This window comes from Moschus berezovskii, chromosome 23 (genome assembly GCF_049115385.1).
Source record: "Moschus berezovskii isolate FMDL1 chromosome 23, NW_MosBer_1.0, whole genome shotgun sequence".
In the NCBI taxonomy this organism is placed as follows: Eukaryota; Metazoa; Chordata; class Mammalia; order Artiodactyla; family Moschidae; genus Moschus; species Moschus berezovskii.
The window spans coordinates 29,004,834-29,029,950 of NC_142482.1; the positions used below are offsets into that span (position 1 = coordinate 29,004,834).

Here is a 25,117-nt window from a genome sequence, read left to right on the forward strand (position 1 = left end):
AAAAATTTTAAAGTATTTTAAAAAAGAAGAAGATACACATTTAAGTGTTTAGGAGTAAAGGATTATCGTTCTGCAACTTACTCTTAAACAGTTCAGGAAAAATTACACCCACACCCACACACACAATTGAGAAAGAAAAACCAATACAGCAAATATAGTAAAATGCTAATAATCTGGAAAACACCTGAGAATTCTTTACACTAGTAATGCAACTTTTCTATAAGTCTAATTATATCAAAGTTTTCTTGAAAGTGAAGCTTTCAAGTCCCCAAAGCTCTTCATTTGGATCTCTTACTAAAGTTATAACAAAAGGGCAGCCATGCAAAGGAGTGTCTGATACCTTGCTGTTTATGAAGCCGCTCCAACTCAGTTCTCAGATAGTACATCTTCTTCTGGCGAGCTTCACGGTCACTTTTCAGCTTTTCCCTCTCTTCAATAACCTGCAAAATAAAAAATGGTAACAGACCCTTTAGCCTACCATATCCCCCTTTTCTGTTGTTTTTTTCCAGAAACCGTCATACTAGATAATATCTGAACGCAAGAATAAAAACACCTGCACACAGAGCCTCCGACTTTATAACAAAGATGATATTTCATTCCAATCCAAGTCCCAGAATAGAATTATCCTTCCCAGAACTCTAATGATTGGAAACTACTATTTTTTGTAGAAAAAGAAAGAAAGTGAAAGTGAAGTCACTTAGCCGTGTCCAACTCTTTGTGACCCCATGGACTGCAGCCTACCAGGTTCCTCGGTCCATGGGATCTTCCAGGCAAGAATACTGGAGCGGGTTGCCATTTCCTTCTCCAGGGGATCTTTCCGACCCAGGGATCAAACCCGGGTCTCCCGCATTGTAGGCAGACACTTTACCATCTTGAGCTACCAGGAGAGCCGAAGCACTACACTATTAGATAGTAGTTCTGAGTCCAAAAGGAACCATCAAGAAGGAAACAAATATGTGTTATGGATGAAGCACTGTGTTAGTTGCATTATATGTATCATCTTATTTAATCATGATATGATCTGTTTCACAGTAAGAAAACTGAGGTTGCAAAAGACTAAGTAACATACCAAACATCATATAGTAAGATGACTTAAAATCCAGGTATATATGCTCTAAAGCCTCTGATCTTTCAACTATACTGCTATCACCTAATGGGAAAAACAAATATGGCTTGTCCATAAGGAACTCAAGTGAAAACCCTGTGTACTGTCAGCCCTGACCCTAGTACTAGGTTCTTAAAGGTAAAGGAAAGGAAAAACACTAGTCTTCAGAGAGTGTCTCTGCAGTCTTAGATTTTGTCTTATAGAAGTTCTTCTCTTTCCCAAACGACTTCAAAAAAAAAAAAACCTACAAAACACTGAAGTTCAAGGTACCCAAGTACAATGGAGAATTAAGAGGTGTTTTTGGTCTTCTCAAGGATTAACTAAATTTCTTTTAAACTGGAAAAAAATCATATTACCCTTCCAATTTCACCTTTTCTATTTTTTTCCCTCAGGTTTTAATTATTTTATTAGCAAACTAAATTAACACATATTAAAATTTTATGGTCCTTAGGTCACTGTGTTTAACAAAGAGAGTTGTTAGCTACCAAGTACCTTTAAAATCAACGGTATATATTAATTTTTCTACTCAAAATTCTATTCTGGGTTTCTCATCTCTACATAATTTTTACCTGCTGCTTTAAAACATCTAAAATTATTATACCTTTACCCCAGCCACTGCTTGCTTTCTATAGTCAAGGAACCCAATGAATCTTGACAGTATAAAAACTACTTTAAAAAAAATGTCATAAAATATATTATTATTCCTGGACTCTAAGTTAAACCAGAACAAACAAAGCTTATTTCTTAGTTTAGTTACCAAGCAACAACTAGTCAATAGTTTTAAAACCCCATAATCACTACAGGAAAAAGACCCAAAACTCACTGGGATAAAACAGATTTCTTTTTTTTTTTTTTTATTTTTTTTTTAGGTAATTAATTTATTTTTTATTGGAGGCAAATTATTTTACAATATTATATTGGTTGGTTTTGCCATACATTGATATGAATTTGCCCCGGGCAGATTTCTTGATTTTTATGGAAATCAGGAAAGGAACCCAATTTTGGTTCCTCACTCTCTGATGAATCATACTGAAGACTTCAAGGCTCCCAGCTCCTACCCAAAGTGTCCTAAGGCTGGTAATTGAGATAGAGAAATAAACTTAGGAAAAAGAAGTCTAGCAATCGCAGTGGGACCTATGGCCAGACTTTAGGCCAAATAAGAAAACAATCAAAGAAAAAATTGTGGTAATAACAGCAGTCTCTAAAGATTAACTTGGATCTTGCAAATTTTTAGCTCCCTCTAAAAGACAAATACAAATTTATGTTAAAATAGAAGGCACAGGAGGCCCAAAGCGAACACTCACCTTCTGTTTTTGGGAAGCACGGTTTTTCTCATCAGAAATCTTCTCCGGATTATATCTTATGAGTGATGGGATGGACACATGGACAGGCACTTGGGCAGTAGGAATTGAGCCCAGCACTGACTCCTCACGCTTGGGCTCATCAGGAGTCACAGTGGGGATCACACGGAGGTTGGGACGGCTACGGGTAGCTTGTTTGCTAACTGGCACTGTCCTGTGTGAGTCTGGTAGAGGGTGATTTGAAGGTTGGGAGGCATGGTACATGGGCCACCTTGAGGCTGCATATGCCATGTAGTGCCTATAAGCATCAAAGGAAGCAGGGGGAATGGTAGCTCCCTGGTAGTTTGGAGGTATCCGAGCTGCAGCAAACTGAGAGGCCCTTGGCACATGAAACTGAGATAAAGAAGCAGGGTGTGGAAGTCTAACTGGGGCAGATGGGGCTGATGGCAACATGCACCTGACTGCAACAGATGACTGAAACCCACTGCCAACCACCTCAGGTCCTGCAATATGACCCATTGGATAGTCAGACTTTAAGAACGGCGGGCTGTTTTTTGTGAGCAAGTAAGGATCCACAGGGGAGACCTGGTGTGGACGGGACACTTCTGGGGAGTGGGTATTGCTATGGTGCACCTCCCCGCTCTCCAGTCTGTGAGGATCTGCAGAGCGCCGATCAGCTGAGAAATGGCGGTCAACGGAGGAACAGCGGTCTGCAGAAAAGTGCCGGTCAGCAGAGGAACGCCGGTCAGCAGAGGAACGGCGGTCAGCAGAGGAACCTGACGGCTTTTTGCCATGAAGTCGTTCCTGTGTGCGTGCAGCCAGTTTACTAATCTCGGCTACCCCAATATCCAGCCCTATGGTCTTGAGCAAGTCATGAATCTTGGCATATTCTGGACTGGTCTCTTCTATTGATTCTAGCTTTACAGTTGGAGCTGAAGAGGGTAGAGAGCTTGCCTTCTGCCTCATAACTTCACTTTCAGAGCTCCCAAGGGGCTTTGGTGGAGATTCTGCTTTTAAATCCTCTTCTTCATCCCCATAGAGAAATTTCTCCTCATCCTCAATGTCAGGGAAGCTAAGTCGCCTTTTTTCCTGCGTACTGGTAGAATCTGCTAACATGCTCAGAATGCAGGAGAAACCACTGCCATCCTGGCTAGCTCTCTCGTGAGGAAGCAAGAAGTCTGTGTGTCGCTCTGGTCCCTCAGCCTTCATATCCAATTTTTCCTTGTGGCACAGAAAACTTCCAAACTTCTCTCTGAGGGGACTGTTGTCTTTGGGTATCCCAGGAAGGGGGCCCCATTGGTAGAGGTTGCCCTGAGATTCCTTCAGGGTAGTCTCTACCATAGTTCCCTTGTTGTTTTCAACCTCTGAGGCAAAAGCAGCAATAGCACCACTTAGTGGAAGAGATGAGTGTCCAGAGTAAAGAGAGTGATCCTGGCTGGAGCTGGTACTGCTGGGAAAACTCTCAAGCTGCAAAGATAAACATAACTAAATTAGCCTCTACACAGAATCTCAGAAAACTAGTAACTGAGATTAAAACAAGTACTTTATTGTTCTTGAATTAACAGGGCAAAGATACATGTGGATGAAAGGGAGGTTCTTAGCCAGGTTCAAGATATGGTTTCCCATTTCTCCAGATGGTTCTGCTGTAGCAAAGGGAAATAGAAAAGAAAGCAAACTGAATCTTAACTTTTGCCCATTTTAGTCTTTAACAAGGAATTTGAATTCAAAAGGACTTTAGAGATGCCCTAGCTTACTTGCTTTCTCTTTTTATGAATCTTCAAAAGAAAAAAACATACAAGCAGAGCTACTTTGACTTGAGTATGGTCAGGAAACTCTGATCCCTAACAGGTAAGACCTCAGGCACTTCAGAAACATTTAGCACCTAAGAGAACAAGTAAAAACAAGTGCTCATGCCTGACCATCTTTCCGTAAGTGAGGAAAAAATATCAAGGTCCAGAATGGTTAGGTGACTTGCCTAAAAATCGCACAGCAAGCGGGTGATAGAGATGGATCCAGAATTAGAATTATCTGATTCTGGTCTAGTGTCCTACCACTCATACATTTTTTCTTCTCTTTAAAGAGAGATGAGGAAAATTCAATCAGCTCCTCCCTTTGCTTTTCAAGCTTCATTTCCAAGAAACCCATATTCAAAGATCCTACAAGACTAGCCAACTTAGAGGAAAAAAAAAACTTTATATAACAGATACACTCCAAAATGTCTGTCTAGAAAGCCTGTGTGCTTAGTCACTCAGTCATGTTTGACTTTTTGCAACCCTATGGACTGCAGCCCACCAGGCTCCTCTGTCCAAGGGATTCTCCAGGCAAGAATACTGGAGTGGGGTTTGCATTCCCTTCTCCAGGAGATCTTCATAACCCATGGACTAAACTCGGGTCTCCTGCATTGCAGACAGATTCTTCCCTGGTCTGAGCCACCAGGGAGGACCCTTAGGAAGCCTAACACATGACAATAAAAGCCCTCTATTATTGCATTATGAGGCCTACAGTTTCCTTTGAGAGTCCTGAAAGGTACAGCTCATAAACATAACAATGTTGTGCCAACATATATTCCAAAGATACCTGAGGGACACAGTCCCTGGGAAAGTAACTAGGCTTTAAAATATTGAGAGAAATAAGCAAGACACCCTAGAAGAAACACAGCATAGACCTGCAAGGAAGGCTCCATGTCCACCTCAATCCGCTTTTTCAGAATTGACTTCTTGGGCATCACAGATACTTCCTCAGGCCGATGTAAAGAATATCCTGGCTCCGATGCTGTTAGGACACCTGACAATCCAGGGATGGGACAACTAGTGCCACCACTATCAACTCCCACCAGCTCCTGACTCAAGTTCCTACTTCGTTCCTCCTCTTCCTCTCGTTTTCGCCTGGCGAGGTCCAGCTCTCGAAACTCAGGGTCTAAAAACCTAGGGCTTGGGCTCCGTCTACGCTGTCGATAGTTGCGAGTCCCTGATGTAAAACTCAGGTGATCACTTCCCATGCTGTGCATCTTCTCTGTGTCATCATAGCGGGGCCGTTTGGCCTCCCGGCTACTTTCCTCAGGTCGTATAGAGTAGGAGCCTTTGAGTTTGTCTCTATTCCGTTCTGTTCCCCGCAACAGCTCATCATGACAACTGATATGAGGACTATAATCAGATCGATGCAGGAAAGTTTCTCTTGCTCGGTAGTCCTCATCAAGTTGTCCCAAGAAGGGACTGAGAGGTGCCTCCTCCCGGGAAATATATCGTTCAAGACCTCGAGAGCATTGGGAGCTTCGAGTGAAGACAGAATCATCAGTCAGGTCATCCCTGAGGAAAGAGACAAGCATCACTGAATACAATGGACTTGGAAAGAGCAAGACCAGACAAGGCTAAGAGACTGACATCTGGCAAGGGGGCTGTAGAAATGCTTAGAACAAAAGACAGTAATCATGAAGTCAGAACAAATCTACATATATACATGCAACATTTCTTTTCCCTTTTCCCAGAGCATAAGCAGCTGCAGCCTCTAACCAATGGAAGAGATTGCTAATCTATCTGGACAGAATTCTTTCTTTGATTAGACTTTGGGGATGCAGAGTCTCATGCAAAGGTCTTGGAGATGTGAAAATACCACTACCAGACTACAAAGAGTTCTGGGTCACATTACTTCACACTAGCTCTTTGCTACTAAAACTGTGGTCTGAATAAGCAACATCAGTATTTCCCAGGAACTTCTTTAAGAAATGCAGATTCTCAGGTACCACCCTGCATGCCAGGTGCAGCCAAAAAAAAATTTTTAAGGTGTAAAACAAAAACTGTAAAAACAAAATTTGAGTTAGAGCAGGCCAACTTTACCTGTTTATATTGTAAAATTCTACAGAATACTTCATTTGGAAAAAAAAAGTTTCACTGTGGGGAAAAAATTTTTTTTAACCACTGATCTATCCAATTGGCATGATTTTCTTTTAAGTTTTAGAAGGTTCTGCAATTGCTTCATTTCACGCGATCATATATTAAAAAACCATAAAACTCCTTCACAGTTTGTTTTGTTATACTCTTTCCTGCCTTGCCTGAATATCCATAAGCATTTTGTTAATCTTGAGCCCAGAAAAAAAGTATGTGATGGTTATCTCACCATATATTTCTATTACAGCGAGATAGACTTATTATAGAAATAAAAAGGTCTTAGACTTTTAAGGCATGAACGTAAAAATACAGGATGGAACATCTGTCCTTTCAGCTCAGATCTCTATACCACACTATATCCTAATCCTCTGGGGCATCATGGTCACAAAGCTTCTGTTTTTGCTGTTTAGTTGCTAAGTCCTGTCTGATTCTTTGAGACTCCACAGACTGCAGCCCTGTCAGACTCCTCTGTCCATGGAATTCTCCAGGCAAGAATTCTGGAGTGGGTTCCTTTATCCTTTCCCGGGGGATCCATCTGACCCAGGGATCGAATCTGCATCTACTGCATTGGCAAGTGGATTCTTTACCACTGAGCCACCGGGTAAGCCCCAGAGAGCTTCTACTGCCCCCTAAAAGTTTCTGATTTAAATCACAGAAACAAAGATCCCCTAGCACTTTAAGCTTTTCTGGTGGCTCAGAGGTAAAGAATCCACCTGCAATGCAGGAGACTTGGGTTGGCTCCCTAGGTTGGGAAGATCCTCTGGAGAAGGAAATAGCAACCCTCACCAGGATTCCCGTCTGGGAAATCCCATGGCAGATGAGACTGACAGGCTGCAGTCCAAGGGGTCACAAAGAGTTGGACACAACTGAGCAACTAAACAAGAATGAAGCATTTTTTAAGTATACAACTTAGAAAAACTTACACGTCACTCACTTTTCAGAGTGAACTACTATCCACAGGATGGTAATTATTCCTGTCTTCTACAGTTTTTAGTAGCTCTTTCTGCTTTTTTTGTAGGTTTCGAGAAATGACTTTTGTTTTTTTATAATAGTTGTTTTCCTATTTCTGGGACTAAAGTTAGTAGAACATCAAAGAGCTGCTTTTTCTCATTCACTAGCACAGCCCTTGTTCAGTTTTAGAATGAGGTTACAGCTATAAGTAACTTTATGAAAGACTATAAAGGATAAAATTTATCATCTCTTCTATAAGAATGTCATCTATGGGAATCAAGGTTCCTGTTACTCACCTCCTCCCCAAGAATTTAGGGAATTTTGTGGTCTCAATGTACTATGAAATAATAGGAAAGAATGAGAATAACCAAAGATGATCTCTGAACTCAAACATAAATAGAGTAAAATACATTACTCTGCAGATCTGCCAGCCATGAACACACCTTTTTTTCAGGGAGGAATGTCCATGAGTTGAGTCACTCCACTGCCAAAACGCCATCTACATACATAGTCTCTGATCACATTAGCATAGGGGAAAATTACAGGCTCCACGGCTATTAGGCAAGTTCATCCATTGCTCCTACATTCAGCTTTCTCTACCAAGACATACTAGCCTCAAATCTAATCCAACATTAAACACTGAGAAGCAAGAAATAATGAAATGGCTCTCAGAAAGACTCAATCCAAACCTGCAATCTCCTGCAAAAGGAGGCAAAAACCAATAAAAGAAGGAATAGAAAGAGTTAAAAGAATGTGCTAATGTGTAAATACAGACAGAAATCAGGTTGCCTGTTAGAAGGTCATGTCCTCCTTCCCTAGTTTTCCCAAAGGATGAGAGAGAACTGACTGCAATAAAAGTGAGTCCTAAAAAAGGCCCCATCTCCTGCAGCTCAGAATAGTCCAGTGACAAACTCTCTCTGAAAGCTTTGGTCAAGTTCAACTCTTTTCTTAAAAAATTGACTGAATGATGCAGGTGATGGGTACCTAGAGGTTCACTGAACTATTCTACTTTTTATGTGTTTACAAATTCCCTTAAGCAAGTTTAAAAAAAAAACAACACATATGTCCACAGAAGTTTGTACACCAATATTCATAGCAGCATTATTCATAACAGCCAAAAAGTAGAAACTACTAAAATGCTATCCATCCACTCAACACTGGTAACAGATAAACACAATGAAATTATTATCAGCAATAAAAAAAATGAAGCACTGTTATATGTAAAAACATGAATGAATCTTGAAAACATTATGCTACGTGAAAGAAGCCAGTCACAAAAGACCACACATTGTATGATACTATTAATACGAAATGGCCAGAATAAATACAGAAGAAGGTTAGTGATAGGCTGGGGGGTGGGTAGGTGAGACTAGTAGCTAAGGATAAAGCAAAAAGAAAAATTCTAAAATTGATCACAGTGGTATATGTACAACGCTATGAATATACTAAAAATCACTGAACTGCACACTCTAAGTGGGTGAATTGCATGGTATATGAATTATGGCTAAATAAAAAAGCTGCTAAAAAATGTATATGGTAAGAAAAAAAAGGTTCTCCAGAGCTCAAACTTCCCATTATTTTCCTGGGCTGATTCCTCAAAATGCCTGAAGAAAGCTGTTGGGCTTCTGTCTTTTCCCTAAGGCAAGTAACAGGGAAAAGATCCTATTCCCTACATCAAGGCAAGGATGAGTTAGGAGATGAGAATACCATGAATGGAATGTATAATGTGTAGAATACTCTGATAAACAAGGGAAACCAACCTCACGTCTACACTTATTCAGAAGCTTCAGAGTCTTCACACAACCTGTTCACACTTTCTTTTCAGAACAAGTTATAGTCCTGCACAGAGAACTGCTGTGGTGAGGAAACTGACAACCCTGGCAATCTGGCTGTAACCCAAACCTGGTATAAAATTTAACAGATCGAATACAGGAAGAGAAAGAATACAGGGTCTCAGGAAAAAATAAACACACACCTATATACAAACTATGGAAATGGCCTGTTTCATTAGCTGAAGACTGGACTCACAGTTTGGAAGACACTCAGCAAATGCCAACGTTCCTATGGCCTGGTTTTAGCAGACAGTAATTATCCACACAAAGCAGATTGAGCAAGAGTGCTGAGGGCAAAAAAGTCTAAAGAATGGCCTGAAACCTCCTTTTAGAAACTTAATCTCACTTTCTCTAAAATAAATTTCTCTCTCTGAAATAGGATTCAAGAGAGAAAACTACTACCTCAAACACACTGAGAGGAAATTTTTATTTTTTATAAATTATAAACAGACAATTGTTTACCTGAGGCATACATGCATAACAACGTTTATGGGAAGGGGAGCTGACACCCTAGAACTAGCAAGAGGAAATGCTAAAGTCACCTCAAAACCTGAACTCCTAAGGAAGGAAGAGAATCACATCATGCACCACCTACTCGGACTGCCTACTCAATCATCTCCCAAAATAGCAGCAGCTAGAAGGGTATGGGCTGTTGCCTCAATTAAGTGATATAGTCACATACCTTGAAGCTCTATCTTCAGAAGCTTCAGTGTTATATGACTGTCCTGCCTTGCTTCACTGCATTGAACAGCCACAGAAGCTTTGAAGTAAATATTACCAAAGGGCAGCACTGGTCCTCACACTTCCTGCCCAGCTGTCCCCCACCTACCTGCCTATATTCTGTGCACTACTTCACGGAGAGTCACAGTTTAAAAGAACATTATATTGATTTACTGCTACTGCTAAATATTTGTGAAAACTCCCATATACTTGGCAGAGACCATTAACAGACATGGTTCTCAGCTCTCAGAAAGAGTGCTTTCCCTGCACTCCCATTCTAACTCTTTTACTTTTGCGAGGTGAAAAACATGTAATGAGTTATTTACTTCCCATACATACCTAAGTTCCTAGTTCCTGAGATCTATATTTAACACTCTGTGGAGTATATGCCCTTCCTTAGCCCTCAGTGGTTGTAAAGTAATAACTGAAATTAAGTATTTTTAAAGATCTCTAACTTTCTATTAATGCCTATATATACGTGTACGTGTATACAATAGAAATGAATTTATCTAAACCTTTTCTGAATCTATATATATTTCAGCCTGGACAAGCTGAAAAACAACACCATTTAAAAAAAGATTTCTAAAGACTTCCCTGGTGGTCCAGAGGTTAAGAATCTGCCAGTCAATGCAGGGGACACAGGTTTGATCCCTGGTCTGGGAGATTGAATATGCTGCGGGGCAACTAAGTCAGTGTATCCCAACTACTGAGTTCAAGCTCTAGAGCCGGTGCTGTGCAACAAGAGAAGCCACTGCAGTGAGATGTAGAGTAGTCCCTGCAACTAGAGTAGTCCCTACTCAATGCAACTAGAGAAAGCGCGATTGCAGCAATGAAGATCCAGTGAAGCCATAAATAAGTAGATTTCCTAGATATCCTATTTTGTTCAGAACTTTCCTTTGCAGAAGGGACCCCCTAGTTTCACTATTTTAGAATCTGTATCATCTCAACTGTTTTTAATTTGGGGGACTGTTTATATTCCCTCAACTTCTCCCTTTACAGTTGGGGCCAGGATGACCTTTTTTCTTGGCCATGCCATGCTGCACTCAGGATCGTAGTTCCCTGGCCAGGGATCGAACCCATGCCTCCTACAGTGGAAGCACAGAGTCTTAACCACTGGACCACTAGGGAAGTCTTAGATCTTTTAAAGTCTTTTTTTCTACATAATTGTTTCAGCAACAGAGTCTACCCCACTCTTTCTAATGTTGTACTTTGTACTGAACATAGGGCATAAACTTCAGTGCTGGCACCACCCTTTCAAATACATCATTTGGAAAATAGCAACATTTCTACCTTCAAGTACTCGTATGGCGTGCCCTGCCTCACATGAAGCCTACCTGTCTGCATCCTCCAGATTTTCCACTGGTGACCCCAGTCGATCACTAAGCCGCCTCCGTTCTGGTATGCCAACACAGAAGTGGTCATTGCCAACAGTGATCCGTAAGCTCTGTTCCAAAGAAGAGTCAGATCGCAGACCAGGAGAGCGTCTCTACAGAAGTAAAAGATAGTAAAAGTCAATAGGGTCAAGACATTCCTACACTCAAAACTGTTCTCCTTCCTAAAGCTATAGTTCTACAGGGTGAGAGATTATTAAGATACTACTCCAAAAATAAAGGACTTTAAAAAAATTATCAAGGACTTCACTGATGGTCTATCGGCCTGGGTTCCATTTCTGGTTGGGGAACTAGATCCCACATGCCACAATTAAAGTATTCCCATGCTCCAGCTAAGACCTTGCGCAGCCAAATAAACACACATATATATTTTTTAAATTATCATTTTCTTAGATGAAAATCCATACTTCCAATCCTCCCAAATTCTTTTAATTTCCTGGCACCAGGCATGGGGCCAGAGGAGTGAATTAAGTCTGCTACCAGAATCTTTACATTTCCACTAAAGGAGACAAGCCAAACACAGGTTTAAAAAAAGAAGTATTTCTGATGGCACTGTAAAGTGTTATGAAGTCATTAAACATGATAACATGAAAGACTGGGGAAAAGAAGCTACTTCAGATAAGATGGCTAGAGAAGGCTTTCTGAGATGATACCATTTAATCTGGAGCCTGAATGATGAGCTATCAGTCTTGCAAAGAACAGATGGAAGATATTTCAGGCAAAAAGAGCATGCTCTATAGTGAGCTTAGCCATGTCTGGGGGAGCAGAAAGGTGGCCAGCGTGACTGCAGCCAAGTGACACAAAACAGGCAGAAGCCACAGTTAGGAAATTTGGATTTTTATTCTTAGTTTAACAAGCCACAGAAGGGGTTCAAGCAGGGGAATGACTTAACTACATACTTCCTCTAGATGCTCACTCTGTTCACATCCTCATCTTTCAGTTCAGTTCAGTTGCTCAGTCGTGTCCGACTCTTTGCGACCCCATGAATCTTAGGTCTTTATTAAGAAATCACCTTTCCAGAAGGCCTTCTCTGGCTACCTTACCAAAAATTCTAACTCCTTTCTGTTTTTTCTCTTAGCACTTAATCATATTTAACATGCCAAGACATTTTACTTCTCTTATTATCCAACTCCCCCTGTCAGAATATAAGCTCTACTAGGGCAGGGTTTTTGACTGGTTTGTTCATTATTATATTCCCAGTGCCCAGAACAGCATGGTAAGCGTTCAATAAATATTTCTCAAATACATAAAATGGAGGTCTTTAAAAATCATTTTGATTTCTAGGTATAGAAAAAACTGGATGGTAACAAAAGAGGAGTGTAATGGAGCCTAATGTAATGAACTAAGCAAGAGATGATAAAGTTTAGATAAGAATGATGGCAGGAGGACAACAGTTTGGAGGATGTATTTTGGAGATAGAGCTGATAGTTTAGATAGATGAAGTTATCCTTACAGACTGGGAGAAGAGAGATTATCACTGTTTCTGGCTGAGCAACGGGTGATGTCATTTACTGAAGACAAAAGACTGAAGCAAATAGGTTGTGCATTGGAGAAGAAAGGGGAAGTTATGGAAAATCATCGTTTTTTGTTTTCCTTACTTTCCCTGTAGTGATTAACATTCAGACTATCATACTCAGCTATGAAAATCTTAATAAGTCAATTCACCTATGACCAGAGTACCCAGATACTGTTAGAGATCCACTAAATAAAACAGAAACTTTGTCACTTTTTTTAAAGGATTGGTTAACTAATAATAAAAACAAATACCAAAACACCAGATCCTCCCCAGAGGCTCTACTAATGGAGAGATGCGTGACAAGTCAGTATTACCTCTAAACTAACCTTCTTAACCTCATGCTCTGTCCCTTCAGCAGGGAAACCTAACAGTTAAATTCAGGGTACTGGGAACCAGGTAAAGAGTTGAATCACATTCCACCACTTATTAGCGGCATCGCCTTGATTAAGTTTCTTAAACGTTTCTCTGAGTTCCTCAGCTGTTAGATAAGGAGGAACCTTCCCCCCAAAAGGTTGTGAATGTTCACAGAGAACGTGTAAAGTGAAGAGCTGAGAGTCATTCTTGCCACACAACTAGATTAAGTGGCGGCAGCTATTACAACGACTGTGGATACCCACACTTCGATTTCGGAGAAGCAGTTCCAACACAGAGAACTAACAGTTTACATTCTCTCGGTGTCTACCCTGGGAACTGTTTAAGCCACCCTAAGTCGCCACAAAGACATTTCACCCTTTTCCAGATCCAGGGCGCAGCTCAGTTCTAGAGGGACACACACAAAACCACCCAACTCTAAGGACACCAACTACTGAAAAAGTACCAGGCACACGGCGTGGAGGAGCTTCCCCTCGCCCGGCAAACTTTTTCACACCTCACACAGAGGGAGAGAACCAGCCTTTTCCCAGGAAACGCAGCACGGCATCCCGAACGCGTCCCGAATCCGTTATTGTGCAAATGAAGTTCCCGGGGCTGACCGGGAACCTCCAGGTTCGGGCGTAGCTGAGGGGGGCCGTGGGGATGAAGGGCCTTCCATGAGGGGACCCCGGCCTGAAGGCCTCGGGTCGTCCGGGCGGCGGGCGTTTCTGAAAGCGGGAATCCCGGGCGAGGGGGCTGGAGCACAGACAGAGTCCGGGTGGAGGGGTGGGATTACCCGGCTGCCGCTGTCGCCTGGATGGTCTCCGCGGCCGTCCCTGGCGAAGTCGGCGCGGGACTCCCCCCGGCTGCTCCCTCGGAAGCCGGCCGAGCCCGGCGGGAAGAGTCGTCTGCCCCGCGGCGGCGACGGGGACCCGCGACGGGCCCGCGGCGGCGACGGAGAGCCGCGACGACCCCGCGGCGGCGAAGGGGAGCCGCGACGACCCCGCGGCGGGGACGGCGAGGCCCGGCGGCCGCGGGGCGGAGACGGGGAGCCGCGGCGACCCCGCGGCGGGGACGGCGAGGCCCGGCGGCCGCGGTGCCCTGAGGGAGAGCGGGGCCGGCGAGCCGGTGTCCGCGACGAGGAGGAGCAGGAGGACGGCGGTGAGGCGCGGCGAACCGGGCCTGAGGAGGAGCCGGAGCTGCGGCCGGTGCGCGGGTCGCCCCCGCCGCTCTCCTTAGGCCGGTGTGAAGAGACGGAGGAGCGCGCGCCGCTCCGGTACATGGCTCTGGCAGCCGCGGCCACGGCGGCAGCGCCGACCCGGGGGCGCCCCGGACGCGGGCCCCCAGCGCGCCGCCGCAGCTGCAACCCGGGCCGCCGCGGCCGCCCCCGCAGCCGGAGCAGCCCCCTCCCCTCAGCCCCACGCCGCCCCTGGGGCCCGGCCGAGCGCGCCCCCGCGGCCGCGGCTGGCGGTTGGAGGGCGCGAGCGCGGGCCCGACACGCCCCCCCGCCCTCCGGGGCTCCCCGTTCCTCCACTCAGGGAGCGGCCAAGGGAGCCAGAAGTGGGGAGGAGCACGGAGGGCGGTGCGAGGCCGGGCGAGGGGAGGGGAGGAGAAGCGCGCGGGCCGCGCTCCTGACGCTCCGCCTCCAGCGGGCAAGATGGCGGCCGCGGAGCCGCCTACTTCCCCTCCTCCGGCGGACACGTGACCCCGAGCGTTCCGCCCGGGGCGGGCCGAGCGGAAGGGACAGGGTTAGCGGGAGCGGAGTTGGCTCTTCCGGCGATGCTCAAGGCCTCGGGCCGCTGGTGGCTTCGAGGGGGAGGGAGCATCTTTGCCTTTCCCCTGCCCGCAACCCTGTTAATTTACGTGGTCACAAGAAATGGTTGTAAGTGATGGGAATATAAAAAACCTGCGAGGCGTTATGTGGGAGATCACGCACCTCGGCAGGAGCGACCGACGAAGTCTCGGCTCCCATAGAAGCCACACCACGGCCAACAACTTACTTTCTAGTTTGCCTCTTTTGTAGAAGTTGAAATTGAGGATGGGGAAGTGCGGAAAAGGGGGCGATTCGGGAGCGAGAATCAGACCTAAAGCAGGCATCCGAGTAAAATTGTCGCTGTCTCAACCAGAACACTTGTTGGGAACGTCGCTCACCGCTAGGGGTCCACATCGTGACAGCTAGGAGGCCTGGAGAGTTTTTGCAAGCGATTTGGAACCCTCCAGTCTGCGACCAGAATTTTCCTGGACACTTGGGTGCAGTGGTAGTCCCTGTATACTAAGGACAGGGACTCAGGGTCCTGCATACTAAGTACAAAAGTTCATAAAAGTAAAAACAGTGGTCAAAACATGAAAAAAAAAATGTTGACGCTAAATTGAACTCTTCAAAATAAAGTACTAATGGCTTGAAAGTTTTCCTCTATCAACTAGAAACACAAAGCCTGAAATTGGTATGAAAATCAGGTTAATGTTTGCAAAGAAGAGACAAGACAAAGAAAAAATTACTTACGAAAGATTTCCATTTTCTTTTCATTCTTTTTTTTTTTTTGATAGAGCTGTGGGGCTTGTAGGATGTTAATTTCCTGACCAGGGATTGAACCCTGCCCTGGCAGTGAAAGCGCTAAGCCCTAACTACTGGACTGCCAGGGCATTCCCTATGATTCCCATTTTCTAGTTTATATTTTTCATATTAAATTTAGAGTCTTATCCAGTTTCACATATTTGTATAATGGCATTTGCTTACCCCATAGCTCAGTAAAATTAAAATAAATTTTTACTAATTGATTTCTCTCACACCCATCTTTCTTCACTCAACATTACTTGCTTGCTCCCTATAGGCATTTGAATTTCCAGTTGCTGACTTTGGATTTTGTGGCCTAAGGAGACCTTCATCATGTCAAGATTCTTAATATATTCTTCCATATTTGTTAACACTTAATGATTTTGTTTCCCATATTCAGTTTACATGGACTTTTTTATAAAAAAGTCCTTGCATAGTCCATTAAATTAAATCTGAGATTATTTTTCACAGATGGATTGCCAATTTTGTTTGAAACATGGGATTATCTGTATACTGGGAAGTCATCATGAGGGAATGCTGCTGCTGCTAAGTCGAATCAGTCGTGTCCGACTTTGTGCGACCCCATAGACGGCAGCCCACCAGGCTCCCCCTTCCCTGGGATTCTCCAGGCAAGAACACTGGAGTGGGTTGCCATTTCCTTCTCCAATACGTGAAAGTGAGTCACTCAGTCATGTCAGACTCTTAGCAACCCCATGGACTGCAGCCTACCAGGCTCCTCTGTCCATGGGATTTTCCAGGCAAGAGTACTGGAGTGGGTTGCCAGTGCCTTCTCTGTATGAGGGAATAAGTTATCAGCTAATGAATGAACGCTGTCAAATGCCAGTTATCCATACCTCAATCCAGTTCTGTTGTTTTCTGTTAACTGTGTAATGTGACAATAAAGAGCTTTCTTTAACGTGATTTCTCTGTGAAAAGAAAACTACCAGGATTGATGGTAGTAAAGGAAGTAAAAGAAAGTAAAGCAATCTGAGAAAGTGATGGGTCTTAAGCAGAAAATATGAGTTATGTACAAGGTTTCTGAGCAGTCTAAAAACATATTTCATAACACGTGCGACAGAGACCTGCAATCAAAGATCTAGATACACTAGCTCAGCAGGTAAAAGGCCTATCAGAGAAGGGTGACAGCCTCTGTAAGTGAGGCTGCCATGTAAAATGTCCTGGAAATTGGTGTTAGTCATCTGTGAATGGTAAAGAACCTGCCAATGCAGGAGATGCTGGAAACGCCAGTTCATCCCTGGGTTGGGAAGATCCCCTGAAGGACGAAATGGCAACCCACTCCAGTATATTCTTGCCCTACAGTTTGTTGGGTTGCAAACAGTCGGATGCAACTGCGTGACTGAGCACTCATGCACCATATCTGGGACTTCTCTCATGCTTAGCACCAGAAAAAGAATGCTTCCTTCCCCATTTCAAAAAGGGGAGTCTTAGGACTATTTCTAGTCACTACAGCTGTGAATGCAAGCACCTTGTATTGCCTCTGGGCAGTCAGGAAAGAGTAGTTATAAAATGCTCTTTCTTTCCTGTGGAACTGAAGAAGCTACATGCTCCAGATGGTACAGCCTGTCAGCCTGGGTCCTAAGTGGCTATATGGAGCAGAGTACCAATTAAAACTCTGCCAGAGGTGTACACTCGGTCTTTATTATTCTGTGTATGAATTTTGGTTACCCATTGGTTTTGGTGTGATCTTGATGAAAGTGAAAGAGGAGAGTGAAAAGTTTGGCTTGAAACTCAACATTCAGAAACGAAGATCATGGCATCTGGTCCCATCACTTCATGGCAAATAGATGGGGAAACAGTGTCAGACTTTATTTTTTTGGGCTCCAAAATCACTGCACATGCTGATTGCAGCCAGGAAATTAAAAGACGCTTACTCCTTGAAAGGAAAGTTATGGCCAACCTAGATAGCATTAAAAAGCAGAGACGTTACTTTGACAACCAAGGTCCGTCTAGTCAAGGCTATGGTTTTTCCCGTGGTCATGTATGGATGTGAGAGTTGGACTATGAAGAAAGCTGATTGCTGAAGAATTGATGCTTTTGAACTGTGGTGCTGGAGAAGACTCTTGCGAGTCCCTTGGACTGCAAGGAGATCCAACCAGTCCATTCTAAAGGAGATCAATCCTGGGTGTTCATTGGAAGGACTGATGCTAAAGCTGAAACTCCAATACTTTGGCCACCTCATGCGACGAGTTGACTCACTGGGAAAGACTCTGATGCTGGGAGGGATTGGGGTGGGAGGAGATGGGGACGACAGAGAATGAGATGGCTGGATGGCATCACCGACTCAATGGACATGAGTTTGAGTGAACTCCGGGAGTTGGTGATGGACAGGGAGGCCTGGCGTGCTGTGATTCATGGGGTCGCAAAGAGTCGGACACGACTGAGCGACTGAACTGAACTGAAGCAAATATGAAGAAAATATGAATAAGTGTTTATAGCTCACTGGAGTCAATATATGCTAAATCAGGTATAGTTACACTGTATCAACTTTTCTTCTTCAATCCTTCTCTAATATTGAATAATTATTTTTATCAGGGGAGCTGGCCCCCAGAGTATATAATTGGAACACTCCCTTGCTTCCTCTTCAGTTCAGTTCAGTTCAGTCGCTCAGTCGTGTCCAACTCTCTGCGACCCCATGAATCACAGCATGCCAGGCCTCCCTGTCCATCACCAACTCCCAGAGTTCACTCAAACTCATGTCCATAGAGTCAGTGATGCCATCCAGCCATCTCATTCTCTGTTGTCCCCTTCTCCTCCCACACCCAACCTTTCCCAGCATCAGAGTCTTTCCCAGTGAGTCAACTCGTCGCATGAGGTGGCCAAAGTATTGGAGTTTCAGCTTTAGCATCAGTCCTTCCAATGAACACCCAGGACTGATCTCCTTTAGAATGGACTGGTTGGATCTCCTTGCAGTCCAAGGGACTCTCAGAGTCTTCTCCAGCACCACAGTTCAAAAGCATCAATTCTTCGGCAATCAGCCTTCTTCACAGTCCAACTCTCACATCCATACATGACCACGGGAAAAACCATAGCCTTGACTAGACGGACCTTGGTTGGCAAAGTAATGTCTCTGCTTTTTAATATGCTATCTAGGTTGGTTATAACTTTCCTTCCAAGGAGTAAGCGTCTTTTAATTTCCTGGCTGCAATCAACATCTGCAGTGATTTTGGAGCCCAAAAAAATAAACCTGCCCTAAACATAATTCAACTCTCAGCTTCATCCAAGCTAAAGGTTTGCCCCTCCTCTAGCTTTTGCCTGCTTCAGGTGTGAGCCTTGCTGTGATAAAGGAAGGTGTGCCAAGTTTCTCCACATTCCTGGCTTTTACTCCTCAGAGTTTACTCCTCTTATCTTGCTGCTGCTGCTATTTCTGAACCCCTTCTCCAGGGTTTGGTATAAGAGGAGAAGAGGTTAGGGGAAAGGGCCATAGGTTTTCCCAATCAGGGCAGGATGCTGTTATCGTCAAAAGTTGGTTCCCTGTGGACTTGGAGGACTCACGAAAGTTGGCTCTTTCTCTCTTGTGTGTGTCACTGCTGTGGGCTTTTTTTTTAGCTCTCTTACTGGGACCTAGGCAATGCCTCTCCTCTGGTTAACAGCCTATGACTCCTCTCTCCCCGCCCCCAAGTTCATGGCCTTCTGCACATTCTGTAAAATATACTCTCCTGAAGTTCCTTTGCTCTCAGAGCATCCCTCGGGAGAAGGACCTTTTTAATGACTCCAAGTTGTTTCCTTCTAGGTATACTTGTCCCACAGGACAACTCATGCATCTTTGCCCTACTGGCAAGGGCAGTGCAGCTCACTCTCTCTGCAACCCACCTTACTCACCATCCCAGGAAAGCTGGTCAGCCAGCATTTTGCATACGGACTTCCTCAAGTGGGAGTTAGGACATGAGTCCCTTGGACTTTCTAAATCCGGGAGATCTAAGCCAAACATTCTGCAAGGTGCTAGTGGAGGTCTCTATCTCACTTGGCTGTGTGTGTGTGTGTTAGTTGCTCAGTCATGTCCAGCTCTTTGTGACCCCATGGGTCATAGCCCACTAGGCTCCTCTGTCCTTGGAATTCTCCAGGCAAGATTACTAGAGTGGGTAGCCATTCCCTTCTCCATGGGATCTTCCCGACCCAGGGGTCAAACCCAGGTCTCCCACATTATGGGCAGATTCTTCACAGTCTGAGCCACCAGGGAAGTCCCCACTTGGCTTTAGGCAAAGGGTAAAACCCCCCTCCCCTCCCCAGAATGGTGGGAGAGGAAATATAGAGCTCACAGGGAACTCCCCAACACAATTCTCATTCCCTCATATTGATTCAGTGTGGATAATTATTCATAGTAATGCTGGCAGACTGTTTCACAATCTCATCCCATCTCCCTTTGAAGTGGATGGGAGAAGAGGTTGCCTGGCATCTATTGTGCTGCTTTCTGCCTTTAAGACCTTTGCTGAAACTCCAGAGACAACAGGGAGCATCTAACTAACATCCTGTCACAACTCCTGTCTGTCAATTCAAGAAACTCTTATTAGGACTTCCCTGATGGTCCAGTGGTTAAGACTGCACTTTCAATGCAGGGGGCGCAGTTTCGATCCCTGGTTGGGAAACTAAGATCCACATGTAGCACGTCATGGCCGGAAAAGAAAAAAAGAGAGAGAAACTCTTACTAAACTTTTATTAGACAGGTGAAAACAGGTTACAGCTTTTACACACACACACACACACTCATATGTAGCAGACATACAGCAATGATAGATAAAACTTGAGTGTAGAGAGCTAAGCTTTAAAACATCAACACCTCTGTGAATTTGCTAAAGCCACAGAGCCCATGGGTTCTGAAATGTCTGGAAGCAAAGTAGCAGTCAGAGATTTGGGCCTCCCAGGAGGTGAGGGACCTGGGATGGATTTTCAGCTTGAAGCCAAGGACATCCTTGCCCCTACATGCAGGCTGAACAAAACTATCGTCAACCTTCTGCTTGGTGCTATAGCCTTATGAAAAGCTGTGTGCTGAGAGGGTGGGACAAAAATGTTGACAGTCTTTAGATGAGAACTGAGCCTAGGCACTCCCTGTAAGTGGAATGGCAACAGTCTGATACCCTACATATCAGTAATAATGAAACAGAGCAGGACTCTACGGTCTTTGCCCCCCATGTCCCCTGCCTGCCTTTTGTCTGTGGAAAAACTTAGGCAAAGAGTAGATTTAATCAGAGAAGTGAGAACTTGCAGAAACAAAGGAAAATAGTCAGAGAAGACCAAATAATAATAATGTACTAATTGAGCATAGTTAGGGACCTTTAGTTCCTCCTCAAGGGCTAGAGATAATGCTCTGAGCCATATCTATATGGCTTATAGATGAGCTGTCTTATAGATATTAAAACAAAAACCACCACAATATTGTAAAGTAATTAGCCTCCAATTAAAATAATTAATTTAAAAAAACGGCAGGTGGAAGAAGCTAACTGCATGATAATTAGGCTGTACCCATGACATAAGCTGCTACAATTCCAAGAGTTGGCTTCAAGAAATGGGAACAAATGGACCCTGGAACTGAAGATTAACTGTACCTAAAATAACCAAGATGATGCTGGTAAGACCACCGCTGACCAATTTGAAGATGACTATCAGAGCTGACTGTGCTTTGTGTTCGCAGCCCCCTCTTCCTGTCTATAAAAGCTCTTACCCCCTGCCTGTGGTGGGGGCAGGGGGGCAGTTTGCCTTTGACAGACGTCTGCCCTTCCCCCACAGTTGCTGGTGTCTGAAATAAAGCAAACTTTCCCTTTCACCAGCTTCGCCTGTTTATTGGTTTTTGAGCGGGGAGCAGCTAGACCCCACTTTTTGGTAATAATTGTAATTAGAGAGCATGATATTCTGTTAAACATGGTGGATTCAATTCATGCCTTTGTCACTATTTAAGTCCCTAAACACCACTCAAGTGACTGTAAAGGATTTTGTTTCTTTTTTAAGATATAATCTCATATATGCAGTGTGGAAGTGTGAGAGAGATTGCCCTATGGGGTTGATTTTAGTCAATGGGAGACATATTATTAGAAATGTAAACTGCTCGCTAACACACAAATAATACAACGTGAGCTTCAAATTTCATAAGATATAGTTTTGTCTTCTCTGTTTCTTTAGCCCTTTTTATTGTCTGAATGACCATAAAGTATATGAAAAGGTGTTAAACAGTTATCAGAGAAGTGAGAAAAGATACAAAACAAATTTCTAAAATAATTAAAACTTAAAATAATTAAAATTAAAATTTAAGGGGCATATAGCCATGGGAACTATCATACAGGATTGGTGGGCATGTAAGTTACTATTGCCACTTTGAAACATTGGCAATAATTTTTTCTTTCTTTTTTTTTTCCCCACTGTGCTGGGTCTTCACTGCTGCGTGGGTTTTCTCCAGTGGTGAATGGGGACTACTCTCTAGTTGCGGTGCATGGGTTTCTCATTGTGATGGCTTCTCTTGTTGCAGAGCATGGGCTCTGGGCTCTCAGGCTTCAGTAGTTGTAGCTCCTGGGCTCTAGAGCACAGGCCCAGCAGCTGTTGCCCATGGGACCTGCAGCATGTGGGATCTTCCCGGATCAGGGATCAAACCTGTGTCTCCTGCATTGGCAGGTGGATTCTTTATTATTGAGCCACCAACGAAGTCTGGCAATATTTTTTAAAGTTGAACATATACAGTGTGATCCAGCATTTCCTAAGTATATACTTATGAGAAATATCCAATATGTGCATCAAAAAGATAAGAAAAAGTTCTGGAAATGAATTGTGGTGATAGTTGTACAATATTGTAAATATACTTAATGCCACTGGATTATATATTTAAAAATGAATAAAAGGGGAAATATGTATGTTTACCACAATAAAAATGACACACAAAAGTGTTCTCATGGTATTATTTATAGTAGTAAATATTTCAACTGTAGAATGAATACTGTAGAATTTCAACTGTAGTAGATTCATACAATGGAATACCATACAGCAATGAAAAAGAAGACTATCACTAGATGCAACTATATGGATTTCACAGATACAGTGTGGTATCAAAGAAAGCCACACACACAGAAATACAAATTATATGATTTTATTTATACCAAGCTCAAAAAGTAAACAAAGTTAATTATGGTGTTTGAAGTCCAGGTAGTGGTTACATGAGGGGAGTTTCTGGAAACCTTTTCTATTTCTTGATTTAGATGTATTCATTTTGTGATAATTCATCAAGCTGTACACTTAGGATTTTTGTACTTTTCTGTATGTTAGGGAGAGGGATTGATTGGGTGTTTGAGAGTGGTAGATGCAAACTGTTGCATTTAGAATGGATAAACAACAAGTCCTAATGTATAGCACAGGGAACTATATTCAATATTCTGTGATAAACCATGATGGAAAAGAATATTAAATATATATATATATATATATATATATATATATATTTTAAACTGGAATCTCTGGAGTCCATCTACCCTGTCTCCTTCAGAACTTGATGGTAAGCTGATTCAACCCTCTTAACAACTGGTCTCTAAAATACAGATGAACTCTCCTGATACCATATTCTCCTTTGGTAGTATTTCAGCTAAGTATTGGAAAAATCCAACCAGGTTCACCATTCCTGTGACATATAAGGCTGGAGAAAACAATGAAACTGTCCTGCCCCTCCTCAAGTTTACATATAGGGAAAAGCACCCAGATGAAGCTCCCCTCTAGGAAATACTCTCCCCGAAAATCCTAGAAGGTAATGAAGTCTCAGATATTTTTAAAGTTACTAGCATTACAGGCAGAAGAAAGCTTTTCTTTAGCAACAGCTCTCCAATAAAATTAAGTGAAATGGTAGATCAAACAGAAACTTGAAGACAAGAAGAAGAGCAGGAGTTGAAAAACAATTATTTTATGGCACTCCTATTACTATTCAAAATTTCTTAAGCTGGAAGGCCAAGTTTGATACAGAACTCTTGGAAATTTTTTTAAATGAATGAAAGTAAAAGAACAAGCAGGAAAAAGTAAATTAAGTGGGAAACAGCTGTTTGAAACAGATCATAATCTTGACACAGCTAATATCCAGTTCTTGGAGGATGCTGGATACAACGTGGAGGTAGATGAGTCACTTGTCCAGAAATTAAATGACTTGGAGCCAGAAGATAAGGAAGATGATCCAGACTACAACCCTGCTGACCAGAGAGTGACTTGACCAACTAGTAAACTGTTCTCATCTTAAAGAGGCTTGACTGCCATAGCATCTGTGTCTATGCTGAGGGTGTGTATTGATTTTCTTTTTTTCATAAGAAAAAATAATTCTCAGGAAAAAAGTCTTCTGACAGCTTTCATCATTGAGCTTAATAAACTGACCTTAAAATTTCAATCAATCAATAAAAATAATGAACTCCAGGTAATGATATGCATGCTGAAATGTTTAAGAGTGAAATGTGCTAATATCTGTCATTTCCTTCCAAGTGAATAAAAAGTAAGACCCTTGAAATCAATACAAGAAAGGATGAACAAATGGAAAGTTGCATGATAAGGCAGATAAAGTAAAACCTTAACTGTAGAAATTAGGTGTTGAGCATTTGGGTATCACTGTACAATTCTTTCAACTTTTAAGTGTGAACATTTTCAGAATTAAGTAAAAGCCTCACCAGATTGTGAATCACTGTATTGTACTTTTATAATATTGTACATCAAATATACTTCAATAAATAATGAGTATAGAAACAATTCTTCCATCCAAAACTTCATTAGATGCAGATAAAGTGATTTATAGAGAAAAATGTATAGTCCTAAATGTTTATATTACCAAAAAAAGTTTAAAAAATTGCTCAGCTAAGTTTCCAGTTCAAAAACTAAAGAAAAAAACAAAAACAATAACCTTGAAGAAAGAGGAAGAGTGGCAGTAATAAAAATGAAGGCAGAAATTAATTGAATACAACAGAGATGGTAAAAAGACAAAAGACATTTCTTTAATTGTCTACACCCCAATACAAAATAACAAGTTTAAAATTTTAAAAAAGGCAAAAGAAAGTTCTTTGAAATAAACTAATAAAACAAGCAAAACTAGCAGAATTGACTGATCAAGAGAAAAAAGAGAGAGGGCAAGAAAACAATCTTAAAAAAGAGGGATTAAAAAAATGGAAAGAGTCGCTCAGTTCAGTTCAGTTGCTCAGTCGTGTCCAACTCCTTGCGACCCCATGGACCGTATAGCCTGTCAGGGTCCTCTCTGTCCATGGGATTTACCAGGCAAAAATACAGGGGAATCTCCCTCACCCAGGGATTGAACCTCAGTTCCCTGCATTGCAGGCAGATTCTTTATTGTCTAAGCCACCAGGGAAGATGGATAAGTTATAGCCTGGCTATCCCTAACCCTCACAGTGCCTTTGTGAGAATTGGGAAAAGGTTTCACCTGCGGGGCTTCTCTGATCACTCAGTCGGTAAAGAATCCACCTGAGATGCAGGGATCTGGGTTGGGAAGATCCCCTGGAGAAGGGAAAGGATACCCACTCCAGTATTCTGGCCTGGAG

The 25,117-nt window shown here is 43.0% G+C and overlaps 2 protein-coding genes across 6 annotated transcripts in view; one reads left to right on the plus strand and one right to left on the minus strand.

Annotated features, from left to right (window-relative positions):
- ZNF318 (zinc finger protein 318) overlaps positions 1-14,513 on the minus strand; it is a 33,018-nt gene extending 18,505 nt beyond the window's left edge. For 2 of the 5 annotated variants that reach the window (XR_016036113.1, XM_055406286.2), the window contains exons 1-5: positions 13,848-14,499; positions 11,128-11,279; positions 5,072-5,711; positions 2,410-3,873; positions 341-440 (exon numbers count right to left, since the gene is read on the minus strand). Coding sequence is in view for 4 of the 5 variants with exons in the window: in XM_055406286.2 (XP_055262261.1) it covers positions 341-440; positions 2,410-3,873; positions 5,072-5,711; positions 11,128-11,279; positions 13,848-14,333 (2,842 nt within the window). In the remaining variant the exon portion in view is untranslated. Of the gene's footprint in view, positions 1-340; positions 441-2,409; positions 3,874-5,071; positions 5,712-11,127; positions 11,280-13,847 lie in introns of those variants that run through there. The other 3 variants (XM_088831511.1, XM_055406284.2, XM_088831512.1) reach the window with 3 other exon arrangements.
- Positions 14,332-23,793, plus strand: LOC129543359 (RWD domain-containing protein 1). Its single transcript, XM_088831234.1, is given in 6 exon segments — positions 14,332-14,799; positions 23,139-23,360; positions 23,362-23,416; positions 23,419-23,475; positions 23,478-23,564; positions 23,567-23,793. Coding segments are annotated over 6 exon segments (1,116 nt in total).
- Positions 23,794-25,117: the final 1,324 nt, after the last annotated feature.